Source organism: Watersipora subatra, chromosome 1 (assembly GCF_963576615.1).
Source record: "Watersipora subatra chromosome 1, tzWatSuba1.1, whole genome shotgun sequence".
Taxonomy (NCBI): domain Eukaryota; kingdom Metazoa; phylum Bryozoa; class Gymnolaemata; order Cheilostomatida; family Watersiporidae; genus Watersipora; species Watersipora subatra.
In genome coordinates, this window is record NC_088708.1 from 29083951 (window position 1) to 29101872 (window position 17922).

The 17922-nt window shown below is 45.0% G+C and overlaps 1 protein-coding gene across 1 annotated transcript; it reads left to right on the top strand.

Annotated features, from left to right (window-relative positions):
* Window positions 1-570: 570 nt before the first annotated feature.
* LOC137385921 (protein Skeletor, isoforms B/C-like) lies at window positions 571-15764 on the top strand. The gene is made up of 5 exons (XM_068072538.1): window positions 571-745; window positions 11790-11962; window positions 12135-12192; window positions 12715-12899; window positions 15603-15764. The coding sequence occupies exons 1-5, from the start codon at window positions 571-573 to the stop codon at window positions 15762-15764; spliced, it is 753 nt and encodes a 250-aa protein (XP_067928639.1).
* The last annotated feature ends 2158 nt before the right edge of the window (window positions 15765-17922 follow it).

Here is a 17922-nt window from a genome sequence, read left to right on the forward strand (position 1 = left end):
AATATGGTGTACAGCTAGCAATGTTAATATGGTGTACAGTTAGCAATGTGTATATGATGTACAGTTAGCAATGCTAATATGATGTACAGTTAGCAATGCTAATATTGTGTACAGTTAGCAATGTTAATATTGTGTACAGTTAGCAATGTGTATATGATGTACAGTTAGCAATGCTAATATGATGTACAGTTAGCAATGTTAATATTGTGTACAGTTAGTAATGTGTATATGGTGTACAGTTAGCGATGTTAATATGATGTACAGTTAGCAATGGTAATATTGTGTACAGCTAGCAGTGTTAATATGGTGTACAGTTAGCACTGTTGATATGGTATACAGTTAGCAATGTTAATATGGTGTACATTTAGCAATGTTAATACGGTGTACAGTTAGCAGTGTTAATATTGTGTACAGTTGGCAGTGTTAATATTATGTACAGTTAGCAATGTTAATATGGTGTACAGTTAGCAGTGTTAATATTAGTTACAAACAAAAACCTAAACATCCAGATCGCTGTTTCAGTCATTAACTGAGTAATCTTGGTAAAATTAATATCTTTGACCAGCTCCCATGGCAATTGATTTTAACCGTGATATTACTGACAACTGCCCAAGTTTTACTCTTGAACCCGAAGTGGAGTTGCCTAAATTCACAGCTCATCATTTGTATGGTAAGAAGGGGCAGGAGGTGTTCACCGTGGACATCGGACAAGCTGGCTCTGAACAAGGCTATAAGGCTTTAACTGGTAAGCATAATTTAGGGAATTGTTAGCTAGTAATATTGTAAAGGATCTGACTCCGGTAGCTGAGTCAGCTTTACTTTCTAACAAGGGAGTCGCAACCTGGGCTACTGGCTGACCTTGTCCGAGGCCTGATTGACCTGCCTGTGGCGGTCAAGTCAGTCCAAGACAAGAATCTAGTAGTCAGGCTTGCTCCGAAACCAAACCCCCGGCCTGCCTCTGGATCTCTATCCCAGGCTAGTCTGGATCCACTAATGGCTGGTCTTAAGACTGGATCTCTAGTGCCATAGCACACCCGATCGAGTCTAGACAAGGCCGTGGATCGCCTCCTAGCCTTCTTAGAGTCACCCTGGCAGTTCCGTCTGTTGGTTGCACTGAGCCTGCTTGTACAATCGGTGAGCCAACCAGGCAGGCGTCAATAGAAGCAGTTCGTATGAGTATATAGCAGTTTATTATCGATATCTTCAATACAAGTATGCACAAGTATGAGTGAAATCAAGCACACCTTGCCTGTCTATCGCGCTGGCTTATATAGCCAGCGCCTATCGTTTAACCCCGCCTACTGATCTATTTATATCACAAAGGAAATGCCAGATACAACATGATGGTTATGTAACAAAAAGGCAGTTCAGTAATACAAGGGCAGTTCAGTGATACAGTTATATAATAAAAAGGCAGTTCAGTAATACAAGGGCAGTTCAGTGATACAGTTATATAATAATAAAAAGGCAGTTCAAGCATGCAATAAGGGAAGTTCGAGAGGTTCGGTTAAATGATAGTGCGGATATATATATGAGTGCAGTAAATAGTACACAGGCATGTCCCGGTCCTCCACACTCTCCCCCCCAATTGTTTGGCCAGGGGTGAACAATTAAGTGATCTCAGTGGAAACGCCGCGCTTGTGTTCTCAACCTCTGAGCTTCTACCCGGCATTCCTCGGCCATCCGGATATAACGTCGGTATTGGTCCTCTTCTCTTCCCGCTCTACGGTTGTACTCTTCTCGCCGGGCCCGTGTGTTCTCGATGGCCCTGGTTACCCTGCTGCTGGTAGGTTCCTTGGTCTTGCCATCGGCTTCGGCGTATACCCCAGCGATGTCGTCCGCATTGACGTGGATCTCCAGGGCAGTCTTGCTTTCTCCCGCTATCTCTGTCCCAGCTCCCTTAGGCGGTATGTTTATTTCCGGATTGATGAGTCTTGCTTCCCTCTGTTTTACCCTTGGGATTACGTACCCTTGAGACAAAGGCCTTTGGACCCGCTCCTCTCTTCCTCCGGTGGCTCGGCATCGGTTTAAATGGACGCAGAGGTCGGCTGGTCCGTCTCTCCTGTTGTCCTGGAGGGTCTCCGGTTCAGTACACCCCCTTTCTTCTGGTGACTCTGTCCTGGGTCGTTTTTGCCCCATCCTTCTACCTCGTACCCACCCGTTCCCATCCTTTATGGGAAGGCAGGTTCCAAACGGGGGGTACTCTGTCCATTTCATGTATGTACAAAAATCGGTGTACCACTCCTGATCTACTTGGTATACAATAGTAGGGTGTAGTCCGGAATCCTTGGCTTTCTTTTGATGCTTGTATATACTAAAGAATGATGATGAATTTTTCTGACATTTGCACCAGTAGCGCCAAAAGTGTTGCCGAATATGTCTCCTTACTACCCTACCGTCCTTGTTTTTGAAGCCACAGAGTCTGCACTCTCCCTTCTGGCGGTCTTCCGCGGCCTCCATCCTTGCGTAGGAAGTGGGGGAGTACCAGATATCCTCGGCTACTCCGTCGAGGGTCTCTCGGCTTTTTCTTCTCTCGGGCGGTCGGTTCACTTTTTTCTGATCGACCGGAATCGTTGTTAGGTTTATCGAGCAGGCTTGTACTGGTCCTGGTCGCGGTTGAGTATCCAGTCGGTGCCTCTGGCTAGTCTCTAGCGGAGGGCCACCCTGGAGTGGTTTACCTCTGCTCCTGACTTGGAAACTCTGGCCCTCAGAAGTTTGCCTGGCCTGTTTTGGCTTGGCTTTGTCCTGGGACGCCCTGTTCCCTATCATTTGCACCATCCTGGTAGTGGTTATCGCCGGTTCTACTGGCCTCGCTCCCTTATAGGCAATGGGTGCGATATTTTCCTTGGCTATATTATTCCCAGGTAGTTTTACCTGATCGACGTCTTGGTTCCCTGCCGTTATCTCAGTTCCCTCCAAGATCTCGTCCAATTCTGTTAATAATACCTGCAGTTCTGGATCCTCGATGGCGTTGGTTTCATCTGGAGTTGGTCTCATATTCGTGATATAGGTTTGTGGAGAGAGCTGGTTCTTCGTTAGTGCGCAACGGTTGAAGTGACTGGAGGCTGTCTCAGTTTCATAAGATGGCCGCTTTCCGGTCCTACCGTGCTCTTGTTCCTGAATTGTTCTATCGTTCGGAGTCTGCTGTCGAAGGCCTTCATTGCCGGATGGTTCTTCTCCTGTTTGGTTTTCTTCGTCTGCCTCCGTCTCTGTCCCCTTTCCCGGGATATTTCGGTCAGGTATGATTGTATCTGGTTGCCCTCCTCCGTGGCGGCTTGTGGCCATCATTTCTTCTAGTTCGGCAACCGACTCTTTTAGAATTGTATATTGAGACATCAGTTCTAAGTTCGTCCTCAGACCTTCCCTCTCTATCAAGGTCTCCAGTTGTTCCACCATAGCTTTGGTAGACTGATACCGTTCCCTGAGTTCGGCCTGTCTTTCTCTGGCTTCCGGTCCTTCTTCTTCAGGGTCGATTTGGTGGCACACAGTCTCGCCGTATCTGATAGGAGGACCCACCATTCGCCGTGGTCTCCCGTCTCGTCTTTCTCCCATACCATTTTCTGTTCTCCTGGGTTCTGTGTTTATTCGCACCTCTTCTTCAGCTGGTGCTGGTGTAGAAACTTCGGGTTGGGGCGGATCCCTTTGTTCGGTGACCCCGGAGTCGGAGGCCTCGTCGACTGCGGTATTGTCTGTCTCTCCTTCCGTCAACTCTTGTCCGGGGGGCTCCACCGGGGGTTCGGAACAGGGCCCGAGACTTGGTTCCTCTGGTTCCGCGTTGGTTATACCGGTTTGCTCTGTTGCCTCCCTAACCCCTCCGTTGGGATCGTGACTGCCCGAGGCAGACTCTCTTTCTCTGGCCAGGACCTCCAGAAGTCGTCTCCTGAACGTGTCACTGTCCATATCCGGGGGAGGTTCCATCCTCTCCTGCCGTGCTGGCGGGGGAGGCTCCCTTCCAGTGTACTCTACTGCGGGCAGCATCTCCCCTAACTCTTCCAGCCTCCTCTCTTTTCGTCCAGTGGCACCCCTCATGTTTGGCCTCCTGGAGGGTTCCTTAGTGGCCGGGGCCCGCCCATCGGCCTCTGGACACGCGTAGTATGGTTTTAATCTCTCTTCGTTCTGTACTGAGATTTGTCCTTGTCTCTCTACTTGGTACGTATGGTTGGGATTACACCTAGTGACTGTATAGGGTCCCACATATTTGGGCTGTAACTTGGGGTTTTCTCCACGTCTACATCTCTTGTTGACCAGCAGCACCAAGTCACCGGTCCCAAACGATGGGGGCTCTTCGTCGTCCTCCACCCGGATCTTCATTTGGCGGTCTCGGAGAATTTCATACGTTTCCTCCAGCCGGCTGGCCAGTTCCAGTACGTAGGGCTGTACCGCCTGGCCAGTGACTGCAACGGGGTCTGAGAGCTGGTCTGGCAATCGCAGTTCCCTGCCCATCATCATGTAATTCGCGGTTTCTCCCGTGGCGGAGTGGGGAGTGCCCCGGAAAGCCCTCATTATCTGTGGCAGCAACAAGTCCCACTCTGTAGGCCCACGGCGCAGGAGCAAGGCTCTCAAGGAATCTCCCAAGCTCCGATTGTTTCTTTCCACAATGCCATTCCCCTGGGGGTGGTATGGTGTAGTCCGTGTTTTGTCTACGTTCCATAGACTACATAATTCTCCCATGAGTTTAGACTCAAATTGAGCCCCTTGGTCGGAGTGTAATTCCTCGGGTAGGCCAAAATAACAGAACACCCTTTCATCCAGGGTTGTGGCTACCACCGGGGCAGTTGCCTCCGGGATCGCTATTGCATCCTGCCATCTGGAGAAATGGTCGCTAATCACTAAGATCCACTTGTTCCCTCGGTTAGTCACTGGCATTGGTCCCACCAGGTCGACCGCTAGCTTCTGCCATGGTCGCCCGGCGTACAATCGGTGTCTGCTCCTAGTTGCGTGATTCCCGCCGGTTTTTGCCACTTGACAGATCTCACACGTCTTGATGAGTCGTCTCACGTCGGCATTTAGTCTCGGCCAATACCAATTGAGTAGTAACCTTTTTACCGTCTTGTGAACCCCCGCGTGGGCAAGCCTGTGCGTGTCCCACATTACCCGGCTCCGGTCCGCCCGAGGACATAGGGTACACCATCTGGGGTGGCCGTCCGTCGTTAGTCTGACCTCCAGGACGCCGTTTGGGGATAACCTCAGAGCCTCCCGTCTCTTGTGTAGGACCCGGAGCTCGTTACTCCCTAGATTCAGCTCCTCCTCTGGTAGCTCTTGATCATTTTTTACTGCCCAGTACATCCTGGCCACAGCTTGTGTCCCTTCCATTTGGCTCTGTACCAGCTGTCGAAAATTTCGGTCTCCTGGTAGTTTAATTGCGGCCACGGTGTCGGACTCTCCTTCCAGCAATGCCTGTTTGCTAGGGCCCCCGTCTCGCTCTTCTATTCGGATACACTGTCGACAGTCGTTTGGGCAGACCTGTCGACTCAGGCCGTCGGCATTCCCGTGCTTGACCCCTGCTCGGTGTTCCAGTAGGTACGAGAATTCTGACAAAATCTCCAGCCACCGAGCTACTTGAGCCGACGGCTCCCTCCTCCTACACAGCCATCTCAGGGAGGCATGATCCGTGCGGAGCACAAACTGTTGACCATACAGGTAGGGCCGGAAGTGCTTGACGGCTTTTACTACTGCCAGGAGCTCTCGGCGCGTTACACAGTAATTTTGTTCGGCTGGGCTGAGGGTCTTGCTGTAGTATGCCACTACGGTCTCCCTGCCCCCCTGGTTCTGGGACAGGACGGCCCCCACTCCCACATTACTGGCATCGGTGTCCAGAGTATATTGACTCTTTGGGTTGGGGTACCCCAGCACTGGTGCCGAGATCAGGCCTTGTCGGAGGGTCTCGAATGCCTGCTGCTCTTCTGCTCCCCACCTCCAAGGCTTCCCTTTGCTAGTCAAGATCGTGAGTGGCTTGGCAATAGTGGCGTAATCTCGCAGGTACTTTCGGTAGTACCCCGTGGTCCCCAGGAAGGCCTGCAGTTCCTTTATATTTCGAGGGGTCTGCCATTCGGCCACTGCCTTTACCTTTTCCGGGTCCGTGGACACTCCCTCCGGGCTCACCACATGGCCAAGGTACCTCACTTTCCTTTGGAGGAGCTCGCATTTAGAGGGCTTCAGTTTCAGCTGCGCGGCGGCGAGTCTCTGGAAGACCTCTCCCAAACGGGCCAAATGGGTCTCGAAGTCTGGAGCAATTACGATGATGTCGTCCAAGTATAGCAAGAGGGTTTTCCAATGGAGCCCGTGAAGTACAGACTCCATCAGTCTTTGGAAGGTGGCGGGTGCCGACGTCAATCCGAAGGGCAGCACCCTCCACTTCCACAACCCGCTTCTTGTGGCAAAGGCGGATTTCTCTTGAGCGTCCGGATCTAGCGGTACTTGCCAGTATCCACTGGTCAGATCCAACGTACTAAAAAATCGGCTTCCTGCCAGGGCGTCCAGGCTTTCATCAATCCTAGGGATGGGGTACGCATCCTGTTGGGTGACCGCATTCAGCTGTCGATAATCAATACAAAATCTCCATCCGCCATCCTTCTTCTTTACCATGACGACTGGGGAACTCCATGCCCCATTGGCAGGCTCGATCAAACCCTTTTCCAGTAGTTCCTGTACTTGTTTGTCCGCTTCTGCCTCCTTGAGGGGTCCCAACCGGTGGGGGGGTTGTCTGACCGGCCTGGCACCCTCCATCAGGGGTATGCTGTGGGCGATTCGGTCGGTCCTTCCTACGTCGCCATCATACTTGCTAAACACGTCCTGGTACCTGGTCAGAAGATGGGCCAGGCTCTGCTTCTCTCCTTCGTGCCGGCATCCTGGGAGGGCCTGCTGATATAGCTCAACCAGGTGACCCGGGACGGCTTCCCCCGTCCTTACAGTGGCACACCCCACTCCTGATTCGTCGAGGCTCCCGTGTTCCGGCCCAGGCCAGAGATCCGTCTGTATGTCCTCTTCTTCCACAGCCGTGTATGAGCCAATGACGTGTCCGGCGCCCAACTCTATCGGTTGACGTCCGGGGTTCAGGCATCGTATGGTGACATCACCACCCTCTCCAAGCCTGTTCAGGCTGCATGCCACGGGTAGGTGTGGATCAGAGCCCTCTATCAAGCCCATCGGCAAGTAATTTCTGGCGGAGATCTTCCCCGTCACTCTTACCTCTGACAAGGGAGGGATAGTAACTTTCTTCCAGGCGTGAACGTTGGACACCATTATCCTCCCGTATTTGTCGGTGCAAGTAAGTTGCCTATTCCCTAGGGAAATGACGGGTCGGCCGAATTCAATCTGACACTTGTGGGAGATCAGGAAAGGCATACCCAGAATAGCGTCTTTGCTGATCTGGCTTACGAGGAAGTTCTCCTCTATAGCCACGTCCCTGATCCTTCCGGTTAGCCTTATCAGTCCATAAAACTGGAGCTTGCTACCATCTGCCATGAGTCCATACCGGTCATTCTCTTCTAGCTGCACCCTCACTCGCTCCGGCATTCTGTCGAACACCTTTTTGGAGAGTAGGTTAGTGTTGCAGCCGGTGTCTATGAGGAACAGGAGGTCTTGCCTCTCTACCTTCCCCGGTAGGAAGTAGCTCGACCTATGGGGTTTTTCCAAAGCTCCAACCCTTGGCAACCCTTCCCCCGTTGCGGCGGTATCGAGCATCTCTTCCGATTTTTTCCTCCTCGGACGTCCCCTAGGCCTATCCGGTGGTGGACTCTTTTCGAGCTGGTCCTCCAGGCTTTCCTCGGGAGTAGCTGGCCTTGTGCTCTCCCCGTACCGGCCTGTCGGACCCGACACCGGACTCGTGGGTTGGCCTAGATTCCCTCCTCGGAGATGGCCGCCTCGGGTCGGCCCCCGTCTCGGGGGTTCGGCTTCATTCCAGCCCTTTTCGTCTCTGGGTCTATGGTACTCCAGTCTCTGGAGATGCTCCGCCATTGCTGGGTCCTCGTTCCATCCCGATCCGGTTGATACGGATCTCCTGAACGGATCAGCGCCGGTGGGGCCATCTCTCTCTGACCTAACCTGTCTAGGCTTACGGCGGGGTTCCATCTGGGTCGCAAGCTCCCTTCTTCCTGATCTGTACAGCGTTGGTCTCTCGAGAGCTTCAGTTACCCCTGAATCTGCTCTCTGTCCCGACCCTTGCTGTCCAGATCGCTCGGGGTGCTCGGCCCTAGTGGGACCTCCCTTCCGCCCTGGCCTTTCTGGTTCTCTGGTACGTCCATAAACTCTTCGTTTCTCGTCCAGTCTCTGGATCTGGTGGAGGTACTGCCGCTGCGCCTGTTTGGCCGCCCGTGGTGAGTCCCGGGGGCTCTCCTCGCATTCCTCTTCCTCCTCGTCCAGTTCCCATAGACTTTGGTATGGGTTGTAGACGGGAATCGTTTCTACCGGGGGTCTCTTGACTGGTGCCGCCGTTTTAGTCGGATGCTGCCAACCCTCCGGATCAACTCCAGATTCCCTTTGACTTGTATTGTTACGTTGTCTGTGTTTTTCGTGTCCGGGTGCCCTTGTGCAGCCAGCAGGTAGACCTACTGCTGCGGGCCGTAGGCGTTTCCCTGGTCCTGCCTATAGGGTGTCCTCTGATTTGCCTGCCTCCGCGGACAACTTCTCCTCTGGTGGCCTTCCTGGTTGCACCCCCAGCATCTCGCCATTTCCTTTTTCTTCGTCCCGCTTTCTGTAATAGACTGCGGTCGATGGATATACAATTTTAACTTGGCCACTTCTTTGGCTAGGTCCGTCACCGAGGTCAACAGCAGCTCGAGGGTATTCGGGGTAGTCCTAGCCACCACAATCGGCTCTTCGGGGCCCTGTTCTCCCTCGCCCTGTCCTGTCTCGTCTGGCTGGACTGCCCTGACGTCCGACCTGAAGGGTTGGGTTTGGTGAGACGCCATACTAGGTCGAACCTGTAAGTACTCGTTCCCTGCTCTCACGGCTGCCTCCAACGTAGGAGTAGGCACCGCTAGCAGATGTCGCTGCAAATAAACATTGCCCAGCGTACCACAGAACGTGTCTACGGCCATCTCCTCTTTTAGGCGATCTGACATTTCCCCAAACGCGATGTCGGTCAGCTTCTCTATTTGGGTGGCGTGCTCAAATAGCGTTGCTTGCTGGTCCTTTTTTAGGCCCTGCAGTTTGGCTCTGGCTTCTTTGGGTGTCAGTCCAAACCTGGCCCGGAGGTTGTTAAATACGCCGTGTATGGTCTGCCCGTGTCCACAGTCCTTAGCCTGCCCTCGCAGTCTCTCTCGGATGTGTAACAGCGCGGACCCTGGCCCCCAGTCATTTGCAACGGCTACATCGTTGAACTGCCTGATGAAGGCCTCTACATCGCTATTCCCGTCATATTCTGGGGCTCTGAATGTTTCTCTTGGTGCAGGGGGTCCCTGTGTTCCCTGGTTGACGAGCAGTCTTTCCAAGACACCTGTCAGTCGCTCTAGACCTAGTCCCTCCGTTCGGAGAGCTTCCGGTCTTTCCGCGCTGCGAGTCCGTCTGGTCATACCTGCGTCGTCTTTTTAGTCCCTGTTAGTCGTCCTGTTGTGGGTTAAGCAAATCCCACTGCTGCCACCAGTGTAAAGGATCTGACTCCGGTAGCTGAGTCAGCTTTACTTTCTAACAAGGGAGTCGCAACCTGGGCTACTGGCTGACCTTGTCCGAGGCCTGATTGACCTGCCTGTGGCGGTCAAGTCAGTCCAAGACAAGAATCTAGTAGTCAGGCTTGCTCCGAAACCAAACCCCCGGCCTGCCTCTGGATCTCTATCCCAGGCTAGTCTGGATCCACTAATGGCTGGTCTTAAGACTGGATCTCTAGTGCCATAGCACACCCGATCGAGTCTAGACAAGGCCGTGGATCGCCTCCTAGCCTTCTTAGAGTCACCCTGGCAGTTCCGTCTGTTGGTTGCACTGAGCCTGCTTGTACAATCGGTGAGCCAACCAGGCAGGCGTCAATAGAAGCAGTTCGTATGAGTATATAGCAGTTTATTATCGATATCTTCAATACAAGTATGCACAAGTATGAGTGAAATCAAGCACACCTTGCCTGTCTATCGCGCTGGCGATAGCCAGCGCCTATCGTTTAACCCCGCCTACTGATCTATTTATATCACAAAGGAAATGCCAGATACAACATGATGGTTATGTAACAAAAAGGCAGTTCAGTAATACAAGGGCAGTTCAGTGATACAGTTATATAATAAAAAGGCAGTTCAGTAATACAAGGGCAGTTCAGTGATACAGTTATATAATAATAAAAAGGCAGTTCAAGCATGCAATAAGGGAAGTTCGAGAGGTTCGGTTAAATGATAGTGCGGATATATATATGAGTGCAGTAAATAGTACACAGGCATGTCCCGGTCCTCCACAATATCTACTAGTTTCATATCTAGGAATAAAGCCAGCCATAGCTTACGATGTGTAAATATCAAATATACAGTCGTTGTTTTATCACGCTCTCACTGCCTCCTCACTTTTATAAGGCTAATTTAGAGTAATGTCTTGTTGCTGGCTTTAAACTCCAAAAAGTGACCTACAACTTATATTTTACATCTTTGTAAACGTTAAAGGTTGACTTGCAACAAAATTCACATTACAGTTATTTGGTATCAAAAGACTCACCATGTCTTAATCTGCTGTGTTGTAGGTGCAAAATATGTGGAAATGTGATTTCAAGCTCTTAAAAGCTTAAAAACGAACAGTTAATCGCAGCCATCAGAAAACTTCTGTAGGTTATAATCTCTTTCCAAAACGTCTCAAATGTGACGTAGTTGAATGTGATGGATTTTGTTTACACTTTCATACAACCTCATTCGTCGAAATATTTTCACAAATGTACTTCACGCGTTCAATAAAACCATGTCTATTGTCCAAATGTGTCTATTTCATCATCATTGTAACGCTGTCACTTTGAGCACTGTTATCTTAAAGCCTACCATAAAAATTTGTTTAACTTTTCAAACTTAGCTCGCATGAGTACATATCATTCTCTGATAAACATGACGAGCCTGTTGGTCACTTGTGATAGCTGAAAAATGATGCAGAAATTATTCGCGCTGCTTGTCAGGAAGTATGGGTCACATGATCAGATTACGACTAGATGATTAGACCAAGCCGAAACAGAACTGTAAAGTAGCGAGCATCTATATTTGATACGGGCTCCTCGGTGAAACCAGAAGTGTTTGTCATAAACTAGCGCTACGAGAAGTTTTATATTGAGTCTTTTAGTGGCCTTTCAATTCAGGTGATAACATCACGTGTCAAAACAATAACCAAATGGATTGACTACGTCAGAGAAATAAACTAATTCCAATCTACGGCGGTTTCGGGATGGCGGCGATTAACTGTTCGTTTTTGAGCTTTTCAGAGCTTGTAATCAAATTTCTACATATTTTGCACCAACAACACAACTGAGTAAGACATGGTGAATCTTTTGATACCAAATAACTGTAACGTGAATTTTGTTGCAAGTTAACCTTTAAGGTTACTTCAAGCGTGCTATCTATGCCTATGAAATGTTTTTGACTGACTCATTAGGTATCTCACAATGAGCTTCTCTTTAACACTATTTTTTATTTTTCGAAGAGGAATCAGTTTTTTCGAAATTCGACCCTTCATCATTGATACGTTGGAAAAATCGTTCAACTATCTTTCATAGTTACTCTCAGCTACTTGATACAATATAATGCACAACGTTTTCATTGGATTAGCTCCCATACAGCTCAAGCTGTATGTGGTTGTCACATTTCTGTAATAAAACAACTGAAGAATTTACTGTTTTCCAGGACTTCCATCCTGGGGTATTGCCTGGTATATAAACGGCGTCCTCATTCCGGAGCTGCACCTGGAGAGGGGTGTGTCTTATACTTTTCTTGTTGGTGGTGGAACAGACCCTTCGGAGGGCTCTATGTACCACCCCTTCTATTTCACGGACAGCATCAAAGGAGGCTATGCAACAGTGAGTTGATGAATCTACATGATTATGGAGCTATGCCTTAGCTCTTTAATATCTCTATGTTATTATCATTATTATGCATAAATGAAAATAAATACATATATTATTATTTTCTTCCACATCTGTTGTTTTCTCTTCTGGTAACATATGCTGATTGCTCGGATGTCTGTTGTAGAATTCTAATGGAACAATTTATCCAGGAAAAGTAAATGGGAAGACAGAAAATTATGCAGGTAAACTTGCAGTGTAACTTCTACTTATGATTACCTTAACATAGATCAGCAGGTAAACTGGTATACAGTGTAACTTCTGTTTTTAATCAATGTGATTCAATGAGAAAACCTGTTTTGAAAATGTATAATTTGCGTAATGATAAATGGAAGTGATTTGTTATTCATGAATATATGACACCACAGTAAAGTAGTGGTAATGTCTGGAAAGTTTGCACAGATACAAAGATCTTTCTCTTGGCTGGATAACATCTGTAATTATCATATAATTGTAGCAATTACATATAGGGTTATTATTCTCTATCTCTATGATCATCTCTGGTATGGTAGTAACTCTGGTATGGTAGTAACTCTGGTATGGTACATCTCTGGTATGGTAGTAACTATGCTAGGAATAGTCATGGCTTTTAGTTACACAGCAAGTGTGCCCTCTTAGGCGTGTTAGTCTATTCAACTCTTTGTGATCTAGTAAGGCATGGAATATGTCAATGTTGCCAATAATACTGGGTAGCCTTTGTTCCACAGTTGGGGGATATTGCGAATGGAAGTTAACATCTCATGCTATTGCTGATCTGGACAAGGGTAGTGTATATAACTGCTTTGAGACATTCAAAGCTGACATGTACCTGGACTGTACGGACGGATCAGACGAGTACACAGAGTTTGTATTCACTCCTGACAGTTCTACACCAGATATCTTGTACTACCAGGTACTGCTCTAGATGAGCTAAGCTAGTCATACACACTACTAGCTCAAAGGATGCTGTTAAATGCAATAGTAGATGATAAATAAGTTATGGTGTTTTTGAAAATAAAGTTTCTCCTTCATATTAGACCTTTTGATGTATGGTGTGCATGCAAGATGTGACCAGTTGTAAATTCTGCTATTTAAAATGTCTAGTTGAATCTTGTCATAGGAATTTTTGACTCAACATAAAACTTGAACAAATACTTTTTAGGCATACATTGTATGAAGCAATTTGTATCTTACACCGTCCAAACTTTTCAAAACATTACAATTGGTTAAGTAAAGGTAAAAAACTGCAGAAATTAAAAACCAACTATAAAACATACAAAATATGTAAAATAAGTTTGTTTAAACGCCATCTAGTGTAAGTTATCTTATTTAATTGGATCATTCATTCTACTTTTGAACTGGTTCATTGCCAAGCCTGCAATACTAGTTAAAACAATTTATCCCATTTATCCCAATCATAATAATCCCAATTTTCTAATTACCTGTATGCTGAACTTTATCACAAAGCTGTATGTATTCTGATAAGGTACGACCACACAAGATGATTTTATCGTTTGCTCTGACCGAAATCACAAAATGAATGAAAAACGCCGAATTATTCGGCCGAAATTCACAGAATTGTCAGATCTGTGCATGCACATCAAAATCGTCGACGAAACGCTTTTAATTGGTTGAACAAATCATTACCAATCGCGATTTTAGCAGCTTTTGCAATTGGTATAGTCCTAGACATTTATTACGGCACACAATAAAAGTACGAGCGCAATTCAACATAGTACATACGATGCAACTGCCTAAATTGCGCTATCGTTGGTTTTTATCAGTCGGACAGCATGACTACAAATCGTTTATTTTTTAATAATAATGATTTCTTTTTAGCTGCAAAAGTTCCGTTGTAAAAAGAGTTGCCATCTTTAGCACAATCAAGTCAGTTGCATCGTATTTTCTATGGCAAATTGCGTTAGTATTTTTTTGCGTGTCCCGCTATGTGTCTTGGACTATATAAATCACAAAAGCTGCTAGAATCGTACTTGTTATTAATTTGTTTAGCTAATTAAAAGCGTTTCCTCGACGATTGCGGTGTGCATGCACAGCTCTGACAATTCTGTGAATTTTGGCCAAATAATTCTGTGTGTTTTGTTCATTTCGTGATTTCTGCCAGAACTAATGATAAAATCGTCATGTGTGGCTGTACCTTTAGACTAGCATGCGATTTTTTCTGGATACCTACTTCAGCATAACCGCACAAGTGTTATAATATGTGCTCTCAAAATGAAGGGGCGTGTTGAGGCAAATGTATGCTCATGCTCATCGAAATACCAAGTTGACTCCCTGTAGTATCTGTTGTGTAGTACCTGTTGTGAAATACCAAGTTGACTCCCTGTAGTACCTGTTGTGTAGTACCTGTTGTGAAATACTAAGTTGACTCCCTGTAGTACCTGTTGTGTAGTACATGTTGTGAAATACCAAGTTGACTCCCTGTAGTACCTGTTGTGTAACCGAATGAAGATTGCTCAGTTGCTCTTTTAAATGTCTCAATGCAAATTATTAGAGACTTCACCAACAAACATTCTAAAAATACTTGAAAACTTCCTCTGAAATCTGCTGGGTATTTCAGCTTTGTAATACTGTGCTATTGCTGGTACCAAAGTTGATACTCTTTTTAACAACTCTAAATAATATTAGACCTCTGATTTGAAGGTGCCCATGAAAACCTTAATCACAAACTGTTTATTTAATCACACCCTAGCTGACGAGATGTGAACTAAAAACTTGTTTCCATACTATGAGTAGTATTAGCCACTTGACCTTCACTATTTGGGTTCTACTAACTACATTATTTCTAAGTCTAAAAGAATATCTTATAAAATATTTACTTGTCACATTTTAGTGCAAAACTGACAAAATACATGGTATTGTTTTTCCTAAGCGCATTTTCTTGGTTGCATAAAAAGCATTTGTTTCTAATTGATATTCATCTAAAAAAAAATTGTTCAAAAAATCTGTTGTATGTATATATTCCTTCTCTCTGAGTCCAATAGGCAATGATAGTAAAGCATTAGTCCTGTAGTTCTAGTCCAAAATATATTTCATACTTTTCTAACAAGAATTGCTGTTACACCTCACTACGCAGTAGCTTCCCTTATACAGCCAGCAATCAGGCATATGACAGGGTAGCAATGATATTAATACAGAACATTGACCTACTATCAATCTTTAGCAGTTATGATGGCCAGAACTGTAAAGGACAAACAATATGTTTTATTTTGTGTAAGCTAGTCAACTGATCATGAAAGCCCTAATCTATTTGAAATGCACTCTCTATGGCATCAGCGATGTACCAGATAAGTTGATTCTGTTAGTGAGACATGTACACTTTGTGTTTTCGAAAATTGCTGGAAATAACATTGTAAGCCTCCTTCCCGATGCTTTAGATATATGACTGTTTAAAAAAATTGAAAACGGGTCATTATAGCAATTTTGCAATTATTATGAAGCTTATTTGCTATTGTATAAAACATCATTAAGAAAGAATCAGTGTAGACCCTTTGAGTTTTAGCTGGGAGTTAAGTAATACTGTGATTAAGCAGTTTTTAGTCACCTGTCTATGTCTGCCATCGTATTGTATAGATGAGACTTTCTCTTTTTCTGTCAGTGTTACACACATGAGAGTTTAGGCTGGAAGGTGCATGTGTATGATAACCTGCCAAAGAAAGAAATTGCTGCAGAGACGTGTTCAGCACCGACACAGACTATGCTGAGTTTCCTACTTTTTCTTGCCACCCTCATCTTTAACCTCCTCTACTTACACCTTTAATTCTTTACCTGCGGCTGTGTACTCTCTGGACCTTGTCAGGCATCCTCAAAGCTATAAAAATGTCTTCTTTTCACCCTTTTGTTATGGCCATTATTTTGACGCAATTTCTCTTTTATTTTCATGTTTAACCTTTGCAAAGTTGAATAAAAAGGGTGTTTTTACGCAATGTCAATATACAAAGGGGCAAGCGCAAACTATTTTAAAGTTAATCATAGTTTGTCCTTTTTGTGCTTCTTCATCGCTTCCTGAGAGTGATCTGCTCAAATCTGTAAACTTATTTGAATTCCCTGTTGAATTTCAATGTTAATCTATTTTATTCCTGGCATAAATATATGAATTGGACCAGTTCTTTGGGTTGCTTATACTTTACTTTAGAAGCTAATAATAATAATTTTAATACAGCTTTATGAGCTACTAAAAGTCTGTAAATTATGTCTCCTTGCATGTAGTCAAGTTGTCTCAAAGGAACTCAACGATGTTATATATCACACTGCCAGCCTTCTGCATTCTTAATCCAACATTCAATTCTTAACACCAATTCTTGTTACTTTATATTAAACTAATTCTAGGAAATATTACTTGTAATGGGCTGATTAAAATAATGCATTCTATATAATTGAACATTTTTCTACTGTAACAAAAATAATGTGATTAAAGCAACTGTTGCAAAGAAGGTGAAAATAGAGTTAAACATCAGCATCGCTGGTTTCACTTTAATCTATGTAACGGAATCTACTGTACTCCAGTAGCTTTCAACTGCTGTCGTAACGTAATTTTATGAGCACCAGTGATATCCACTGTACTTCAGTAGCTTGCAAGTGCTGTCGTAATGTACATAATCTTATGAGCACCGGGATGTTCACTGAGTCAACTAATACAGTTAAATATCATTACGGTAAATTAGTTTGTTGAATTTCTCAAACTTAAAAAAATTGCTGAATTGTGATTTAAGTAACTTAAAGTGCCTTGAACTATTTTTTGCTCATCAGTTTTCCATATACGTATATCTCATGAAGGGTGTTCTTCACTGAGAAATTAATTTACTGCGCACAGATAGAGCTTGAAGTGTGTGTCCAAGGTGTCAAATCAAGGCAACTACAATTATAGGCTTTACAATTAAAAAGTAAGTGTAAAGCCTATCATGTCTTGAAATCGTAAAAGGATGTCCTCATTCTGTAAAGTGTTTTGTAACAATAACACATCCGCTAAGCATCTACCTAATAAAATATTAATCACCTTTGCACTTAAATTGTATGTTGTCAGAAAACCTAAGGGTTACATCTGCATTTGTTTTATGAACGCTTTCATAGAAAATCACTAGAATAGAGATGCCTCCCACTAGCTACAGATCTTTGTTATACGGAAGAGGGATAAGATACTTGTACCGATATTGCACATAGAGTTGTACAGGGACACTCATAGGAAACTGGTAAAAATATAATAACCTAAACATCACTTAACGATGTTGCTTTTGATGTTTCAACATTAGTTCTAATCTACACTGATACTAATTTACCATGTGATGATCTATAAATCATAAAACTTGTCAGAGGATAAACTTAGATGATGGGCGCCTAGTGAGATTCTACATTTTTGTATATAAGAATATTCTTACAAAGCTTTTACGATTTGTCATGAATAAGCTATATTTTATAGTTAATAACTCGGTTAGAGTGACAGAAATATCTCACATTCTTTCACAGCTAGACATGACACAGCAATTAGAGTGCACGACTACACAAAAGCGTCCTATTAAATATTTAAATTAAATTTGTAAACTTTTAGTTGTTTTAAAATGTATTTAATATCACAACGTCGATATATAAGGAAGCCTTGCTAAAAATAACCAAATTTTATGGTATAGTGTTAAAAGTTTTCTCAAATCACAACCTAGACAGAGCCAAAAATAACCGGTATCTTGAAATAAAGAAATGTGTGTTCTGAAGATCAGTGACTGTACCATTTGATATTTCAAATCATCGGTGTGATGTAAAACACCAAGTTAAGTTTCATAGATCCTCTTGCTAATCCTGATTCACATTGCTGTTACGCCTAATAACTCATAATCCTGCTAGGACGACAAATGTTTAATATTCAGTCCTACTCTTGCACCAGATGTAACAACAGCTACCACAAATTGTAAGTACTTTATCAGAAT